The 16,550-nt window shown below is 32.0% G+C and overlaps 1 protein-coding gene and 1 long non-coding RNA gene across 2 annotated transcripts; one reads left to right on the forward strand and one right to left on the reverse strand.

The window, feature by feature from the left end:
- Window positions 1-2,277: 2,277 nt before the first annotated feature.
- LOC145012406 (uncharacterized) lies at window positions 2,278-3,657 on the forward strand. The gene is made up of 3 exons (XR_013664477.1): window positions 2,278-2,505; window positions 3,161-3,342; window positions 3,428-3,657. It is a non-coding gene; the product is annotated as an uncharacterized LOC145012406 (long non-coding RNA).
- Window positions 3,658-13,591: 9,934 nt separating this feature from the next.
- Window positions 13,592-15,456, reverse strand: LOC145010202 (annexin D3-like). Its single transcript, XM_078968772.1, has 6 exons — window positions 15,354-15,456; window positions 15,001-15,146; window positions 14,684-14,914; window positions 14,393-14,605; window positions 14,120-14,209; window positions 13,592-14,038 (listed from the first exon to the last, which is right to left on the reverse strand). The coding sequence occupies exons 1-6, from the start codon at window positions 15,427-15,429 to the stop codon at window positions 13,592-13,594; spliced, it is 1,203 nt and encodes a 400-aa protein (XP_078824898.1). The 5' UTR covers window positions 15,430-15,456.
- Between the last annotated feature and the right edge of the window lie 1,094 nt (window positions 15,457-16,550).

The raw sequence follows: 16,550 nt of genomic DNA on the forward strand, positions 1-16,550 counted from the left end.
TGCTCGGGTCCCCAACGGAAAACTACGGCCTTCTTCGTAAGTCGAGTCAAGAGCATGACTATCTTGGAGGAAAACCTAGATGAATCTCTGTTACTTATACCACCACCATATTTTCTACCACCAACTGTCATAATCATTTATGATTACTGAATCTGTGAACAGACATATATGTATAATCATTTATGATTAGACATATATGTATAAACATGTATAATCTTATATGATTATATTTCTCTGCTATACAATCATTTATGATTAGGCATACCCATTGCTCCTGGTATGCTGGAATATTAGAGCGACAAATGAGAAATATGTGGCTAAGATTGAATCTCAATATCTCTATATTTTTTTAGTCTTAAGTGAACTGTCTCCTATATATATATATATATATATATATATATATATATATATATATATATATATAGTACTTTATAAAGCATACATGATAGAAAGTTTAAAATTTTTAAGATCAAAGTCTTAAAACTAAGGAGCTTGAATCTTGATCCTTAATTTACATCAAATACATCTAATGGTATTAAAGCATAAAAGCATGATCCATATGAATTAATGTAACATCCCGAAATATCAAGAGTAGAGCTGAAGGGCTAAAAGAGTAATTTGGGAAAGAGCGACTCGGCGAGTCCATGTGTGGACTCGGCGAGTAGAGTCGCGACTTGGTCGCGTGTTAAGTGGCCGACTCAGCGAGTCAGTGTATTGGACTCGGCGAGTAGGCGCTGAGTGGAGAAAACCCTGATTCCCGGGGTTGAGCCTTATATAATGATCATTATGTCTTCCTCCCAGCCTCTTTATCACCCCTTGAGCCCCAGAAAACCCTAAATCACGAAGAAGCTCCATTGTTGAATGGATTGGAGCTTGGAGGAGTATTTGTGAAGGAATTTTGGGAGATTGAAGGCTTGGAGCAAGGAGCTTTGTTTGGATTCGAGTCTCATTTCAGTTGGGGCATTCCCTTGAGGTAATATCTCGTTTTTTGAGTTGCTATTTCTTAGATGCATCATTTTGGGGGTGTTGGAGATCATATCTTTGGATGTATTGGAGTTTAGAGGCTAGATCTGAGGTTGCTACCTCAGATCTGGAAGGGAGAAGGTCTAGAGTGCATGAAAGTCCCTGTTTGTGAGTGGTTGATGGAGCCATCTTGTCCCAAATCCGAGCCCAATGTGCAAATGGCTTAGATCTCTTTGGATTCACGTAAAGTTTGCCACTTTATGTGATGGGTGAGTGGTAGGAGACTAGATCTAGGTTTTGGAGCAGTTGCATGGCCTGGGATGCTTCGGAATGGATTCAGAACGGTGGTACTCGGCGAGTCACATGGGTGTACTCGACGAGTTGGATGAAGATGGCCTGGAACTCGGCGAGTTGTATGAACAACTCGGCGAGTAGGTTGAAGATAGTCGTAGACTCGGCGAGTCTGTTCTTGGACTCGACGAGTCTTGTCGAAGAGTCCCAAATATTTCCTGGTTGAGTCGAGAATCGGTGAGTCAAGGGATGATTCGGTGAGTTGGGTGTGGGTGGACTCAGAGTGGTGGGACTCGGCGAGTCTCGGGGTGACTCGGCGAGTTGAGTCGCGGATTGGGGAAGTTCTGATTATGGGAACTCGACGAGTCACAGGGTTGACTCGGCGAGTAGAGTCAGTCGGGGGTTGACCTAGACTGAGGACTTCGATTTCGACCAAGGGTTGGCCGTTGACTTTTAGGGTTTGGACAGCGATGTGGCCTTGGGCCAAGAGAGAGATAAAATAGACTTTTACCCATAAGAGGGTGTTATGAGAGGAGTTATTCTAGCCTCGAGAGTTATATTCATGAGAGTATTTGCCTTACGTGTTAGGCGGTGGCGAGTTCGAGATTCAAGTGTGGGGATATCTGCTTTCTGCTTGCCAGGTGAGTCTTCTCACTATACTTTACCTTGAGTAGGTAACCAGAGTTATGTGATCAGAGTATTTGTATGCTATTTGTATGTGATGTGTTGTACTGCATTATTTCTATGTGATTTATGCTGTGCATGTTATTAGAGTTGGAACCGGAAGGTTCCCAGAGTTAGAACCTGAGGGTTCACAGAGTTTGGGTGCACGGACCCATAGAATAAAATGATTATTTAAAAAAAAAAAGGTGTTTCTAAGAATAAAATGATTATTTTAAATGAAAATTTTGTCTTGAAATTTACGGTGTTACAATTAAAAATAACCAATCAAAATGAATTATTTTTCTCAATCCTAGATATAAAAACCCTACCTCATTTGAATTTGCATTGGCCGCCACTTCTTTCTCTATTTCTCTCAACCCTAATTATAAACACAAAACTACCGGCCCCATCATCAATTTTTTCAAAATCAGCGGCCACCTGCGATGTTACCTTTGTCATCACACTACCCTCTCAATGATTCCTCCTACATAGGTTTTCATATTCTTATTTTTGGCTCAATCGATGGTTTGGGTTGAAGAGTTGCACCGTCTTCATCCTGATAAGCCTTTGGACTTGGTTAAGTTTGAGGTTAGTAACTTTTTCTCTAGTTGCCTTGGTTTCATGTCTCTTATCTTCTTTGTAATGGCATTTGAGGACAAAATTGTCCCTAAACTCAATTTTGGATGAAATTGCCTTTGAGTTTTTGTACATGCACCTGAGTTTTGGTATATGTCTATTGGAAGTCTTTATATAAAATAGCAGTGAAACTCAAGAAATCCAACTGGTAAGAATATCACAAGGGTTGCTGCTAGCTTTAAATGAATCTTTCATTTTCTCAGTCCCTGTTTCTCTCACCCTCTCAACTCTCTCTATCTCTCTTACGCATTCTCTAAGAAAAACCTAATTACTCTATCTAAATAGTCGACATCACCTGCGCTGGTTCACCACCATCACCTCCTTTGCATTCTATCTCCATTCCTCAGAAAGCCCTGTATCAAAATCATCATCACTAGCAAACATACCACACCTCCACCACCACGTCTACTTCACCGGCGATTTCGGTATATATGTTTTTTATGTTTGATGATTCTTCATTTACACATACGTTTCCCTATTTAGATTTGTTGCTTTCTTCTTGATTTGGTTCACAATAAGAAATACTTGATATTTCTGTGTCTAAACCTAAATAAATGCTAATTAATTATGCTCTTTCTCATCCAGATTTTTGTTTTCTTTCAATAAGGTTTTATCGCAGATCTGGATCTCCTTCCCCCACGCACACTCCTTATTTATTAATGTTGGAAGAGCCTGGTGAAACATATCATAATTGTGAGACAGTCTGGAAGATGTTGATTGGCGAATTGGGAAGAAGCAAATTATGGACGTGGGCTTTCGACATACATTTTACTTGATTTTACTGTCAAGGTAAATTTGTGGGTCTTAAAGGTGTATCTCTGGATACTGCTATTGCTACTGACCTTACCCCTATTTTTTCCGTGGATGGGCACAGGTTCATGATCCCACCATAGCATTTAAACCAAGAAATGGGATAACATTGGAGAAAAATAGCGAGATTTTTTTATCACCACTCTTTAATCCAGGATCTGCATATGTTTCTTTTCAAAAATGTAATAATTTTCATTTACACTATCAAAATATCTACTTTACTCTGTGATATGTTGTTTGAGATTTTTGTAAGAAATAAATAATCTATTTGGTATGTCATAACTGTATTGTCTTTCTCTGTTTCTTTTTACAATCTATTTTCTGTGTGTATGTATATGTTTACCTGTCTATGTAATTTTATTGTAGCTTTATGTCTCTGTAACAATGTCAAATGTGACTTTGTAAGACCATCTAATATGATGGTAGATTTAGCCATATATGCACCATCACTCCATATTTATTATTAAAATTAAAGTATTGAGCATAGGGAATTGTTTATTGTAGGTAGAAGTAACTCGCGGTGACAACAGGAGGGTAGAGTTGGGGGTAGGGACAGAGTAATACATGCATATAAAGGTCTTAATCTTTCTCGACTAATTACCTTCTTGCAATTTCTCCTCACACAGTGAGTTCTAATCGCTTAATTACCTGCTAGAAATGAGTTCTTATCTTCAAGGGAGAAGTTTCTATCAAGAGTTAGGAGTTTTCTCCACAAATTAATGAATTGGGTGTTGTTTATGTGAAGATGAAAAAGTTATATATAATTGTTGACACCTCATACTGCCAAAATAAGTTAAAACTTAGAATTATAATGGTGAGAAGTGGTGCATTTGTGATGTTTTCAAGTGTATATGTGTCAGAAATGTGTCTATTGTAAGTTTTTTAATATTTTCTAAAAACTATGAAATTTTTACATATATATTTAAAATGTTACGTGAATAAGAAACTTGCTAAACTCAATTGTAGTGATTAGGTTCAAGCATAATTTCGACCTCAATAATTTCGGACATTCTTGTGGTAGTTCACATTATTCGTGTAGTGATTAGGTTTAAGCATAATAAAAATTAAATTTATATGTTAAAATGTTCAGGAATCTATGCATTGTGGCTTATTTGAAAAATCTAGATGAAATGCTTAAACAAGGTATCCATTAAAACTAAGAAATGATATTCATGTTTCGGTCAAAAACAATTCTTCAAACATCACTTAAATTAGGGAATAAAAAAATTACGACATAAGTAAAAGCAAATAAGTAAGAGCAAATTCATACAATTTTATTGTTATTTCATTCAATTTAATGTAAATTTAATCGTTGTAATGTTGTAATGTAGTTTATAAATATTTTTTTTATGTAATATACAAAAATAACGACATAAGTGAGAGCAAACTCACACAATTTTATAGTTATTTTATTCAATTTAATAGAATTTTATTCGTTGTAATGTTGTAATGTAGTTTATAAATATTTTTTCTGTAATATAATACAATGTACAAATAAATAGAAGAAAAAAGTGTATTCCTTATTTACATGTAATGGTTTTATTAATTTGATGGTTATATATATATATATATATATATATATATATATATATATTAGTTTATTAGAAATGTTGCTTTTGATACAAAAATTTATTTACTCTAGAATGGTAACGAGCATAGGGTGTCACATTCATAATTAACCTATAATAACAACATATTTTTATTTGTAACCAAATTAATAGAGTATTATATTCAATCGAAAAAATACTACATATTTTCCTTTTTAAGCTAAATTACCAACTTTTATGTTTATCCTGTAACAACATATCGAAAGAAAACTTACTGCCATCGAAAACAATTCCACAAATGCAACAATGAGCGCTTGATCGCACGGGTACCCCACTAGTATGTGTGTGTGTGTGTGTATATATATATATATATATATATATATATATATATATATATATATATATATATATATATATATATATATATATATAGTACCTAATAAATAAACATAACTTGTGTCACATGTTATTTTTCTAGAGTATTAGTTCAAAATTTTATCTTTTTCATGTTGACACGTGGTAGCTTCACATATTTTTTCTTAATTAATTCATTTTTAAATTCAATTAAATCACAATACATATTAAATTTTAAATTAACTTATGAGATTTATATATGGGAGGTGATAATTTTATTTTAATTTTTTATTCATATACTCGATATAATTTATTTTTCCCTTATGCCTTTAACCACCATGCCGCTTATTTTGAATTTGTTCCTCCGTGATTTTAATTTTGATTTATATAACATTTAATTTGAAAACAAGTTCTTCATTTTTCTTTCATAAAGCGACCACCCTTAAATCTTAATTGGTTTCACTTTTACTTTTAACTTTCTTTCTTGTATTTTGATTATGTTTTTATTTATATGAAATTAAATAAAATAAAATAAAAATACATATGAAATAGGTTTACATTCTTTTTGTTCCATACCAAATATTTCCGGATAGGGCTCCTTTTTATAGATTGTGAACGGGCTTTACATTATAATAGGCCGACAAATTATTTTTCCCATTATACTAATTTAATTATGGTTCGACTTGGATCGAGGCCGAAGAAGTCCGACAAATTTTGACTTATTTGAAATTTGTAAGCCGAATAATGTACACCCTAACACGTTTATAATAAGCCCACAAATTTTGATTTGTTTTAGGAGTGACAACTCTCGATCCAACCGGTAACTCGTCATTGATCCAACCCGAAAATAGACGAGTTTGAGTTGATATTTTTGACCTACCAACCCGTCAACCCGCCAACCCACCAACCCATTTATTTCATGGGTTGGGTTGGATTATTTGTTTAGGTTCACGGGTCAACCCGCCAACCCATATATATATATATATATATATATATATATATATATATATATATATATATATATATATATATATATATATATATATATATATATATATATATATATATATTACATTAAAAAAAGATATATTTAATTATTAATGTCCATCCGTATTCGTAATACTTCGTATCATTGTATTATTTCCGTATTACTATGTGACTAATCTGCATTTGCGGTTCGTTAATCAAAAAAAAAAAAAAATGAAAAAAATACATGTCGTTATTTTTAGATACTCACAAGTCACGGATGAAGAATACATCCAATTTCTATGAATGTTTTCATTTTTCATTTTTATTTGGATGTTATTGACATTACGAATTATTGTTGAAAACCTTTTTTTTATGTTAATTACTTTAATCATTTTATACATTTATGTTGAAAAAACCTCATTTTTTAAAATGCGTTGCTTATTTATTAAACGAGTTATATGGGTTGGGTTTGACCTATTAAGTTGTGAACCCACGAACCCATATACTTAAATGGGTTATATGGGTTGGGTTGGGTTGAGGTTTCCAACCCACCAACTTGTGATCCGCCAATCCGTCAACCCATATATTATATGGGTTGGGTTGAATTTATGTTTTCTGACCCGCTAACCCGCCAACCCGTGACTCGCCAACCCGTCAACCCATATAAAATTAAACTTTTTTATAAACTTGTGGTTTCTACAGCTATAAAATTAGTTTTTTTTACCTAAACGATTAGATGAAGGGATCAAACAACAATAACAACAGGTTATTAAATTAGGAATTCAAAGGTAGATATAGATTTATTTTTGTGTGAAAGAACTAAAGGTTATAGAAAACTTTTTAAGATTTATTTTTGTGTGAAAGAACTAAAGATTATTGAAAACTTTTTAGGTGTGTACTTCTATTAATAAGAAACTTATCAAGTACTATATTCTTGAGTTCATATAGGAGCTTTTACAAACACCTTGTAGGCATATGGATAGAATTACATAGCTGCAGACCTACAGTGAAAAAATGGAACAAAAAATAACAAATATATTCAATCAACATAGATAATCAAACAAATCATTACAAACAAAAGATAAAGACTAAATTTAAGAGATTGCTGGAAAAGATTTATATATCTAAATAAGGGAATAACACAAACAAGGGGAAATTTTAGTTGTTGATAGTTTTCCTTAAAAGAACTAAAGTTTCAAAATCCACCACACCTTTTAGACTTTAGCTTAAGCAAAAAAATCAGACCATTGCTTCCTCCTTGAAGAATATATATACGAACAAAATATCTTTTTAAAAGCGCCCTTCAAACAAATACCATCATATCCACAAATAAATCGAACTAAAAAAAAATACTTTTTCTTTGATGCAAGTTTCAGTTAGAATTGTAGAGAAATCAACTGAAGAATGAAAGTCTGTATGGGGCTTCTGATGTTACACATATGAACCAACACAAATGTTAGAATTGAGGAAGTGAGGAATAAAACATTTAGATGTTATTGTACCATCAAAATTCATAATATATTAATATAAAACAGTAATTGCTTGTAATTTACAATTACATACAACAAATTAATAAAAGGTTTCAAACCTAATTAAGTAGTTTTATATGAACAGTCACAACAAAAGAATATATATTTTCCTCAGCTACAGTCACTACCAAATCCTATGAATTTTCTATTATGATACACTTTTTATCAATATCTGTAATCTAAGATACACAAATAAGTTTTATATATTGTTAAGCGTATTATATCCAAAATAAACAAATAGGGAATTAAAAATAGTTGGTCATATAAATTAAGTGAATGGTAAAATTAATAAATATGAAATACAATAATAGTAATATGGGGAGCTAATTTGACTAGACAAAAAGAAATTAAAGTGGAGAAGAAGTTGGATTAAGGGAAGAAATTAAAGTGGAGAAGAAAGTGGATTAAGAAAAGAAGCAGATTTACATGTGAGGGTGAAGTGGTTCCAAGATCCTGTTTTATGGTAATAAAGACAATACTCAGTAATAGTGATGGTTGTGGTATGTTGTGACATGGATGAAGGTGTGAGCAACATTATATCTACTTCACAATCCACTTTCTTGGGACCCCGATTTCATTTATCCACAACAATAGTTAGTAATAGTGATGGTTGTGGTGTGTAGTGACATGGGTGAAGCACATGAACCTGGAAATAAAAAAAAACAACCGATGATGGAGTGATAGGGTTTGGAGCGAATGGGGGTGGCTGTAAACATTGTGGAAGGTAGTGTAGGGGTTCATATTGATGCTGATGATGAAGGTGATGAAACACATCTGAAATAAAGCAGGGGTGGTGGATGGTGGTAGGTGTTAGATTTTGTGGTTAGGGTTTTCCAAGGAACAAATTTGGGTTGGACGCCATGAGAGAGAGTATGGGAGACCAATGTTATGTTAATATCGATGGGGAAGAATGCGAGATTTTAGACATAGGTGCGGGGATTAGGTAGTGGAGTTCTTAAGGGCGCTCATATTGATATATTAAATTGGTTTTTTGACTGATTCTATTGGCGACATTGAAGGAATACAGTTTCAAATTTGACCCATTGACTTTCGGATGGTTCAAATTTGATTTTTTTTACTAAATAAGATTTTGATGCATAGCTTGTTTGTACAAATTACATTAGAGCTTATACCTCTTAAAATTCAGCATTATGGCTAAATGATTATTAAGGGGTGTGTGTATACATATATATATATATATATATATATATATATATATATATATATATATATATATATATATATATATATATACATACATACTAATAAATGAAAATCTTTTTGTCACATGTTACATTTTCATTCATTTTGACACATGTAATTTTGTGATTAATTCTTAGAAATTGATTTACACTTGTCATTTTGTGGTAATTAATGTGCCATTAATTTGTTTTCTTATATTTTCAAATTCTAATATGTTTCCTTCAAAATATATATATATATATATATATATATATATATATATATATATATATATATATATATATATATATATATTCAAAATTGGTATGTTTCTTTCAAATATTGTTATCATTTTAGGTAAAATTGTCTATATAGAAACAATAATCAAACTTTATTGCTTTTTATTGACAAACTAAAAAGAGGTTATATGGTTTTGTAGTTTGTTTTATTAGTATAAATTGAATTATTTATTTATTCATCATTTTGTTTGTATATATTTTGAGTTTTTATATTAAAAAATATTTAATGTTTACACTTTGCTAGTTAATGTTTTCTTTTAAAAAAAACTTACTGTTTATATCTTTATATATAAAAATTTTTAATCAACCCGAGTAATACACAAGTTTTACACCTAGTATGTATGTATGTATGTATGTGTATATATATATATATATATATATATATATATATATATATATATATATATATATATATATATATATATATAGCTTAACTTTAAATGAGAACACTAAATAAAGTGAGAACGTGAGAATCGTAATTTATGTTATTATTCTGCTATGCATTTTGTATATAAAACATTATGACATGATTCATCAACAAATATATGAACAATCACACATTAAAATTTTGTATGTACAACTTTATGATATTATTCATCAACGAATATATAAACAATCACATATTAACATCCACATCGAAATTTACTAAATTACTATATATATATATATATATATATATATATATATATATATATATATATATATTATAGTAGAATATAGAAATATAAAATTGAATATATTCATACTGTAATTATTACAATACTATACATATTAAATTCAAAGAAGAATAATAGCATATAAATTGTGTTCTTGCGTTCTCTCTTTATTTAGTGTTCTCATTTGAACTTAACTTTCTCTCTCTCTCTCTCTCTCTTTATATATATATATATATATGTATATATATATATATATATATATATATATATATATATATATAGAGAGAGAGAGAGAGAGAGAGAGAGTACGGATCATTTGAGAACTCTGAGAACCCGAGAACTAAAAGTGGTACGCTAGATAAAAAAAAAAAGGAGGGTCAAGATTAATTGTGGCGTTTTTGAAAATAAGTAGAAAAAATAAGAAGGAAAAGTATCTTAATTAAATCAATGTAGGGTATTATAAGAAACAAAAATATAATTAAATCATATTGTGAATTTAATTTAATATCATAAACTAAACTTCCTTCTCTCCCCTCTCGCTCTCTGTCAAACCAACGAATCCATCATCCGAAGACTTACCTCCGATGAATCGCCTACAATCCTCCATGCTATTCGGTGTTTCTGAGATCTCTATGTTTCTGAAAATGCATCTCATCATTCTAGAATTGTTTCATCAATTTGAATTACTTAAGTTGCAAGATTAGGATTTGTTGACTTTTCTACTTCTTCATCGATTGATCTAATCTATTTCTTCATCATTCTCTCGTCTCCGTTCAATTTTGCATCCATGATCTTTACGTCTCCACAGTTCCGTCTAGATTGGAACTAATCAATCGTTCCTTGATCGATTTAATCTCTTCCTCATCGAGTCTGTCATTGATGGCTGAAGAATTAATGTCAGTTTCTTCTTCATGTCTTTGGCCATCATCTGCTTATTCCATTGAAGGCGTCGAGATCATGCTTTTACTAATCTATATGTTTGTTGTTTTCAATTGCTGCAGTCTTATATATCTTCTTTCATTGAAACTGATACACTTCATATTTGGTTGATGACTTGTTACAGAATTCACAATCTCATGTCGCTTGAAGCCATGGACCTGTCATAGTTAATTAGTTCAAGATCTTTTGCTAGCTGCGAGAAGGTAGCCTCATTAATGGTAGTGAGCAGCCTATTTTAGTGGCCTTATCAATGACAGGGTCATTTCACTTCTCCCCTTCTTTACTCCAGGTGCTTATTCTATTCTCACCTTCATCAACATCTCTTTTAGTGTATTATTCCTCTCAATATCCTTTTAAAGTATCAACTGTAGAAAGCTTGAATGGTTAGTAGTAAAATGGTGTTGACATACAAGAAGAAGCGGTTCTCTTCAATACCTGGTTTAGGGTTTGAAAATGAGTGCCCCGATCAATCTCTTGGATGTCAAACTTTACAAGTATTAAAAACATCATTCTCAGAAGAAGAAGATTCAAAATATGAATCTGAGAGAAAATATCTACAAGTAATATTTTTATCGAGTTTCTATTATTTTAGTTTAATGATATAGTCAAATCTAATACCAATTTCTAAAATCTTGTTTTGTGGTTTATTAGGTTGTTTCAGATGAACAGTTGGTTAAGCATTTGCAAAAGGAAGTTTCCAGATTGGAAGCTGAGTTGCGTACTCTCGATCCATCAAACGAGAAAGATTTAAAAATTCGTCAGGTATTACAGATAGTTGTGTTTGACATGCTTTTGACCTGGATTATGACTTCTAATATCAAAACAATTTAGGGTTGAATGCAAGAAACCTCAACCTACTGTCATTGATTTATACTTTTAAATAATAATGTAAGCATTATATTTGTAACACAAGTTGTTGTGTTGTTTCCCATTCTGTATAACAAAAGGCACTTAACTTTTTGAGTAACATGTATTGTATTTCTTGAATGATAACTTATATATATATATATATATATATATATATATATATATATATATATATATATATATATAGCAGGTTTTACATGGAGTAGAAAGGGGAGAACCAGTTGCCTTACTTCTTTCAGCATTGAGACCAACATACAAGAGTGCTAACATCCCAAGAAAATTGAGCGTAAGCAACAGCTGGAATAGTAGCCCATTTACCATAACCTACGCATATCATATCATTAATAGCTTACTTTATTGACATACATACATATTATAGCATCCTACTAATCTGAGTGTAAGAAACTCCAAACTGCAATGGATTTTTCAAAATATAATTCTTTGATAAGAAATACCGTGCAATAAATGGCAACGTACTTTCATTTATAGCATCCTACTACCATTTCTTATCATTACAATAGGGAAAGGGCTTTTGTGGATGCTCTTATAGTTTTGAAAAATCTACCTAATTTATGATAAGATTTTGGTGATCCTTTATGATTGATATAGCTTAAAGCAATAACACATCCTTTCTTTGATGAGATTCGGCAACCTAATGCTCGCCTCTTTAATGGTCGACAAATACCACCTCTATTTAACTTTAAACAAGAGGAATGACTTATGCATTTTGATATTCTCAATCTTTTTATATTTTCTTCTCATATCCATCATTCAAAGTTATTTATTATAAATTATCTTAATTCACATATGAATCACATGTAATTCACATATAAATTACATGTGTTTCACTTGTAAATCACATATGAATTACATGTAATTCCCACATGAATTACATGCGATTCACATGTAAATCACATATGAATTACATGCGATTAAAATGTAAATCACATATGAATTACATGTGATTCACATGTAAATCACATATGAATTACATGCACTTCATATGTAATTCACATATGAATTATATGTGATTCCCATGAAAATCACATGTAATTCACATATGAATCACATGTGATGCACCTGTAAATCAAATGCAATTCACATATGAGTCACATGTGATTCATATGCAATTCACATATGAATCACACGTAATTCACATATGAATTACATGTGATTCACATGTACATCACATGTAATTCATATGTGAATCGTCTGTGATTCATATGTTAATCACATGTAAATCACATACGTATTTTTGAGAGTGTTTTTGCGTCAATCAAGTTTTTTTGTTTTTTTAATTTTCTTGTAGATTTGGAAGAAATCGTGGTATATATTGAAGAGGTGAAAATTGATAAATTGGAGAAAATTAAATTATTATTTAATTAAATAAATACAGATATTAAATGATTTTCATAATTATATGTATATTAAATAATATCCATAATTATAATTCTCTTTTTATGGAAGTAATTGAATCCGTCGTTAATATCAGCAATAACATTTTTTTAGAATGAATTCGCATTTAGGTTTTTATATATAAGTTCGTATTTTGTTTCGAAACTCATTCACTTAAAATACAATAAAGTTGCATGAAATATGAATATTGAGAGTATATTCTACTAAAAAACATTATTGTTGACATTAATGACGAATTTAATTAGTTCTTATAAAAATGAGTTATAACTATGAATAAATTTAATATACATATAATTATTATTAAATTATTATTGATGCATTCTAGCACACAATAGATGTGAGAAACATTTGAACCTACCTCTCTCTCTCTCTCTCTCTCTCTCTCTCTCTCTCTCTCTAAAACCCTAACTACTAAATTCAAAATTTTCCATTTAAAACCATTAACTAAACTACTAGAAATCTTGGCATTATCATCCATCAAAACCCCTCACTAATCCGTCACTAAAACCCTCAACGTGCAACAGATAACATCCGTTGCCAGAAGGCTCTTGGAGGTTTTTAACGATATAATGTTGGTTCACACCACAGTTCGGTCCAGCAAATACATCATGTTTATCTCCAAGGATTCGTTTGTACAGGTACACAAGAAAAAGACCTGCTCTCTGAATATGCTTTCTAGTCTTCTGTAGAATTGTGGTCAACTGCATTGTCAAACCAACATGTCCCAACAATGCCATCAAGAAGTCCTGATAGTTTCCGGAGGTATTGCATTTAATTGCATTGTCAAGGCTTGTTTCGGTCATCTCAAAATATGCTTCTCTCACTTTCGTCAGATCTATTTCAGCCCGACGCACAATCACTCTTATAAGCGAATCATGATCTACACCTGCGGGACAGGAAAGTGCAGCTCTGATCACCTGTCCACCATCCAAACAACAGATGTTAAGCTTTCTAGCCTCGGTGAATATTTAAAGCAACTTCCAACATATTTGAATCACCTCCGCCAAATATTTCTCAGGGGAAACAATGCATCTAATCATAATTTTCACCAAAGATTCCAACATCTCATCCCCAAAATCCTTGATATCCTGTAAAAATAATCAAAATTGATGTAAACCTTTATAAAAGAATCCATTCTTTGACTTTGAGTTATCAAAATCAATCAGCATATTTTTGGATACTCAATTTCCAAAGTGAAAAGGTGATATATATTCTAATTACGAAGTTAAGAAGTTCAACAAAATGGTTGTCAACAGGTTAAGACACAAAACCTCCGAAATGGGATTTCCATATTTTTGATGGTAAGATTCGAAAATTGCTTTGAGCTCCAAGAAGCTCCTCCAGCTAAATATTGAGCCAAAATCAAGTTCATATATTTCTTTGGACTCAATAGCTCTTCTTAATTTGGTTGTGTCATCATTTACCGAATCCAAATCTACAGTTAGCAAACTTTTCCTGAAAGGCATTATAAACCGAAGTAGATTCTGCATAATGGAAACGAGTTGTTAAAAATGAGAGTTTATCTGATCCAAACAGACACCAAATCAAGAACTCGTGAGTACCAATACAAATGTTCGTGGGACAATATCAGAACTCATGTCTTGATGGAAGTTAGATTCAAATAGGGAATCGTAGCAGTCTCTTATAGCCCTCCAATGGGATGGAGACGATGTAACACAGATTTCGATGATTATTGCTAATTCATTCATGCCTATTTGCTTTGAATTCAACACTTTGTGGAGTATCCTTGCATCCCTTTCTAGTGGTTCGCATGTCCACAACATCACTGCTCTCTGTTATGCAAATTCAAGAATTCAACTTTACCTAAAATTAATGTGTATTTTCTTTTTCATATATTGAGATGCAAAAAACAACATACACCAAAATCACCAGAAAGCTTAGAATCGAGAGAATCAATGAGAGATTGGTTGTATAATTCCTGATAAGTGTCTCCAATGTTCTTTCTTTGTGCTGCATTCCTACGACCCAATAGTTTAATCACAGCCTTCTCATCGGTTATACATCCTGACATCACTCCCCATCTTGTTAATTAGTTAATATTCTATCATTTTATTAAGAAAAACGAAAACTTGACAGAAGTAAAAAATCCACACATTTTCTGGATCTGGACAAAACCCAGATGAGAAATGGAATATGGGATGGGTATCCTAAACTATCAAAAATAAAAATGCGATGCAAACAATCAAATCAGTGATGGCAGAGAGATGGTACCTTGGAACGCTTTTCTGAGGGTTTCAGAGTCTTGGGCAGGAGAAGGAACTTGTTGCGGTAATTGAAGAGTAGCCATTGGTTTTGTTGCTTTTTTGCTTTTTCCGATTTGTTGCTGCTTGTCTATGAATCCTCTGCATGTATCAATATATATTGAATGATATTAGGGCTTCTCCAACCGCCGCTGATACAAACCATGCAAATATTTCGTGAAAAACTAATTCAACCAAATATTATGGCTATTATTCAACACCATATATGATATCTATATACTATACTAGCGTTTACCTGTGACAAACGACAAGTGCGAATAATTTCTTTCGGAAATTAGTGTTAAAAAGGGATTAGTGTTTTTGCGCAAATAGATTATTACATCTATATATTTAGAAGGAAGCATTATTTTCGATACAAAAAGGATTATATGATAAAACATGGAATTTTAATACCTATCTATTTTCATTTTATTTTTTGCATTTTCCAATAATAGTTTAGTGCAAATAATTAATTTTTCATAAATGTTTATTTAAGGAAACAAAATTCATATTTTTTCCTTAAGTTAAATATGTTGAGTGATTTCATTAAGTGATGCTCATCTAACAAGATTTCAAAGATTTAGTCTCCATCCAATCTTATATCTTATAAGTGACGTTGATCATCTAAGGCTAATGGTAGTGGAGGTGTTAAGAAGCCTTGTTAAACGCGCTAAGCCCAAATGCACACCACCCCCAAGCACTCGCTAGGGGAGATGCTAAGAACATTTCGTCAAAACTTTAAATAGGGTCAAGGTAACGATTTGATACCTTCAAATGATGCTATCTGAGGTAGATTTCAGATCCACACACGTTCCTTGCTACTAGCTACTTGATCCTCAATCTCCTCTCACTAAGATCCACATTCCAAAGCTTAACACACACAAAAATGGAGCACACACACGGATTAGGGTTTGTTGGACTCTCAAGAGGCTGTAAGGGGGCTAAGGGAGGCTAATGACCCTTTAAATAGGGTGCAAAACCCCGAAAATTAGGGTTTCATCCTCCAGCTCCTACTCGTTGAGTTCTACCTTGGACTCAACGAGTAGGTCACTTAAACACGTGGCCCAACCCACTGCTACTCAATGAGTCAGGGCATCCAACTCGTCGAGTAGACCTTGAAATTATGAAAATTAAAGCCATAAAATTAATACCTGAGAATCGGGGAATT

This window comes from Lactuca saligna, chromosome 8 (genome assembly GCF_052625555.1).
Source record: "Lactuca saligna cultivar CGN05327 chromosome 8, ASM5262555v1, whole genome shotgun sequence".
Classification (NCBI taxonomy): Eukaryota; Viridiplantae; Streptophyta; class Magnoliopsida; order Asterales; family Asteraceae; genus Lactuca; species Lactuca saligna.

Coding starts and splice junctions, on each gene's coding strand:
- LOC145010202 (XM_078968772.1), bottom strand. CDS start 15,429: ATGGCTACTCTTCAATTACCGCAACAAGTTCCTTCTCCTGCCCAAGAC. Junction 15,147..15,353: donor CCTCAGAAAAGCGTTCCAAG/GTACCATCTCTC, acceptor GAGTGATGTCAG/GATGTATAACCGATGAGAAG. Junction 14,606..14,683: donor TCCCACGAACATTTGTATTG/GTACTCACGAGT, acceptor TCCATTATGCAG/AATCTACTTCGGTTTATAAT.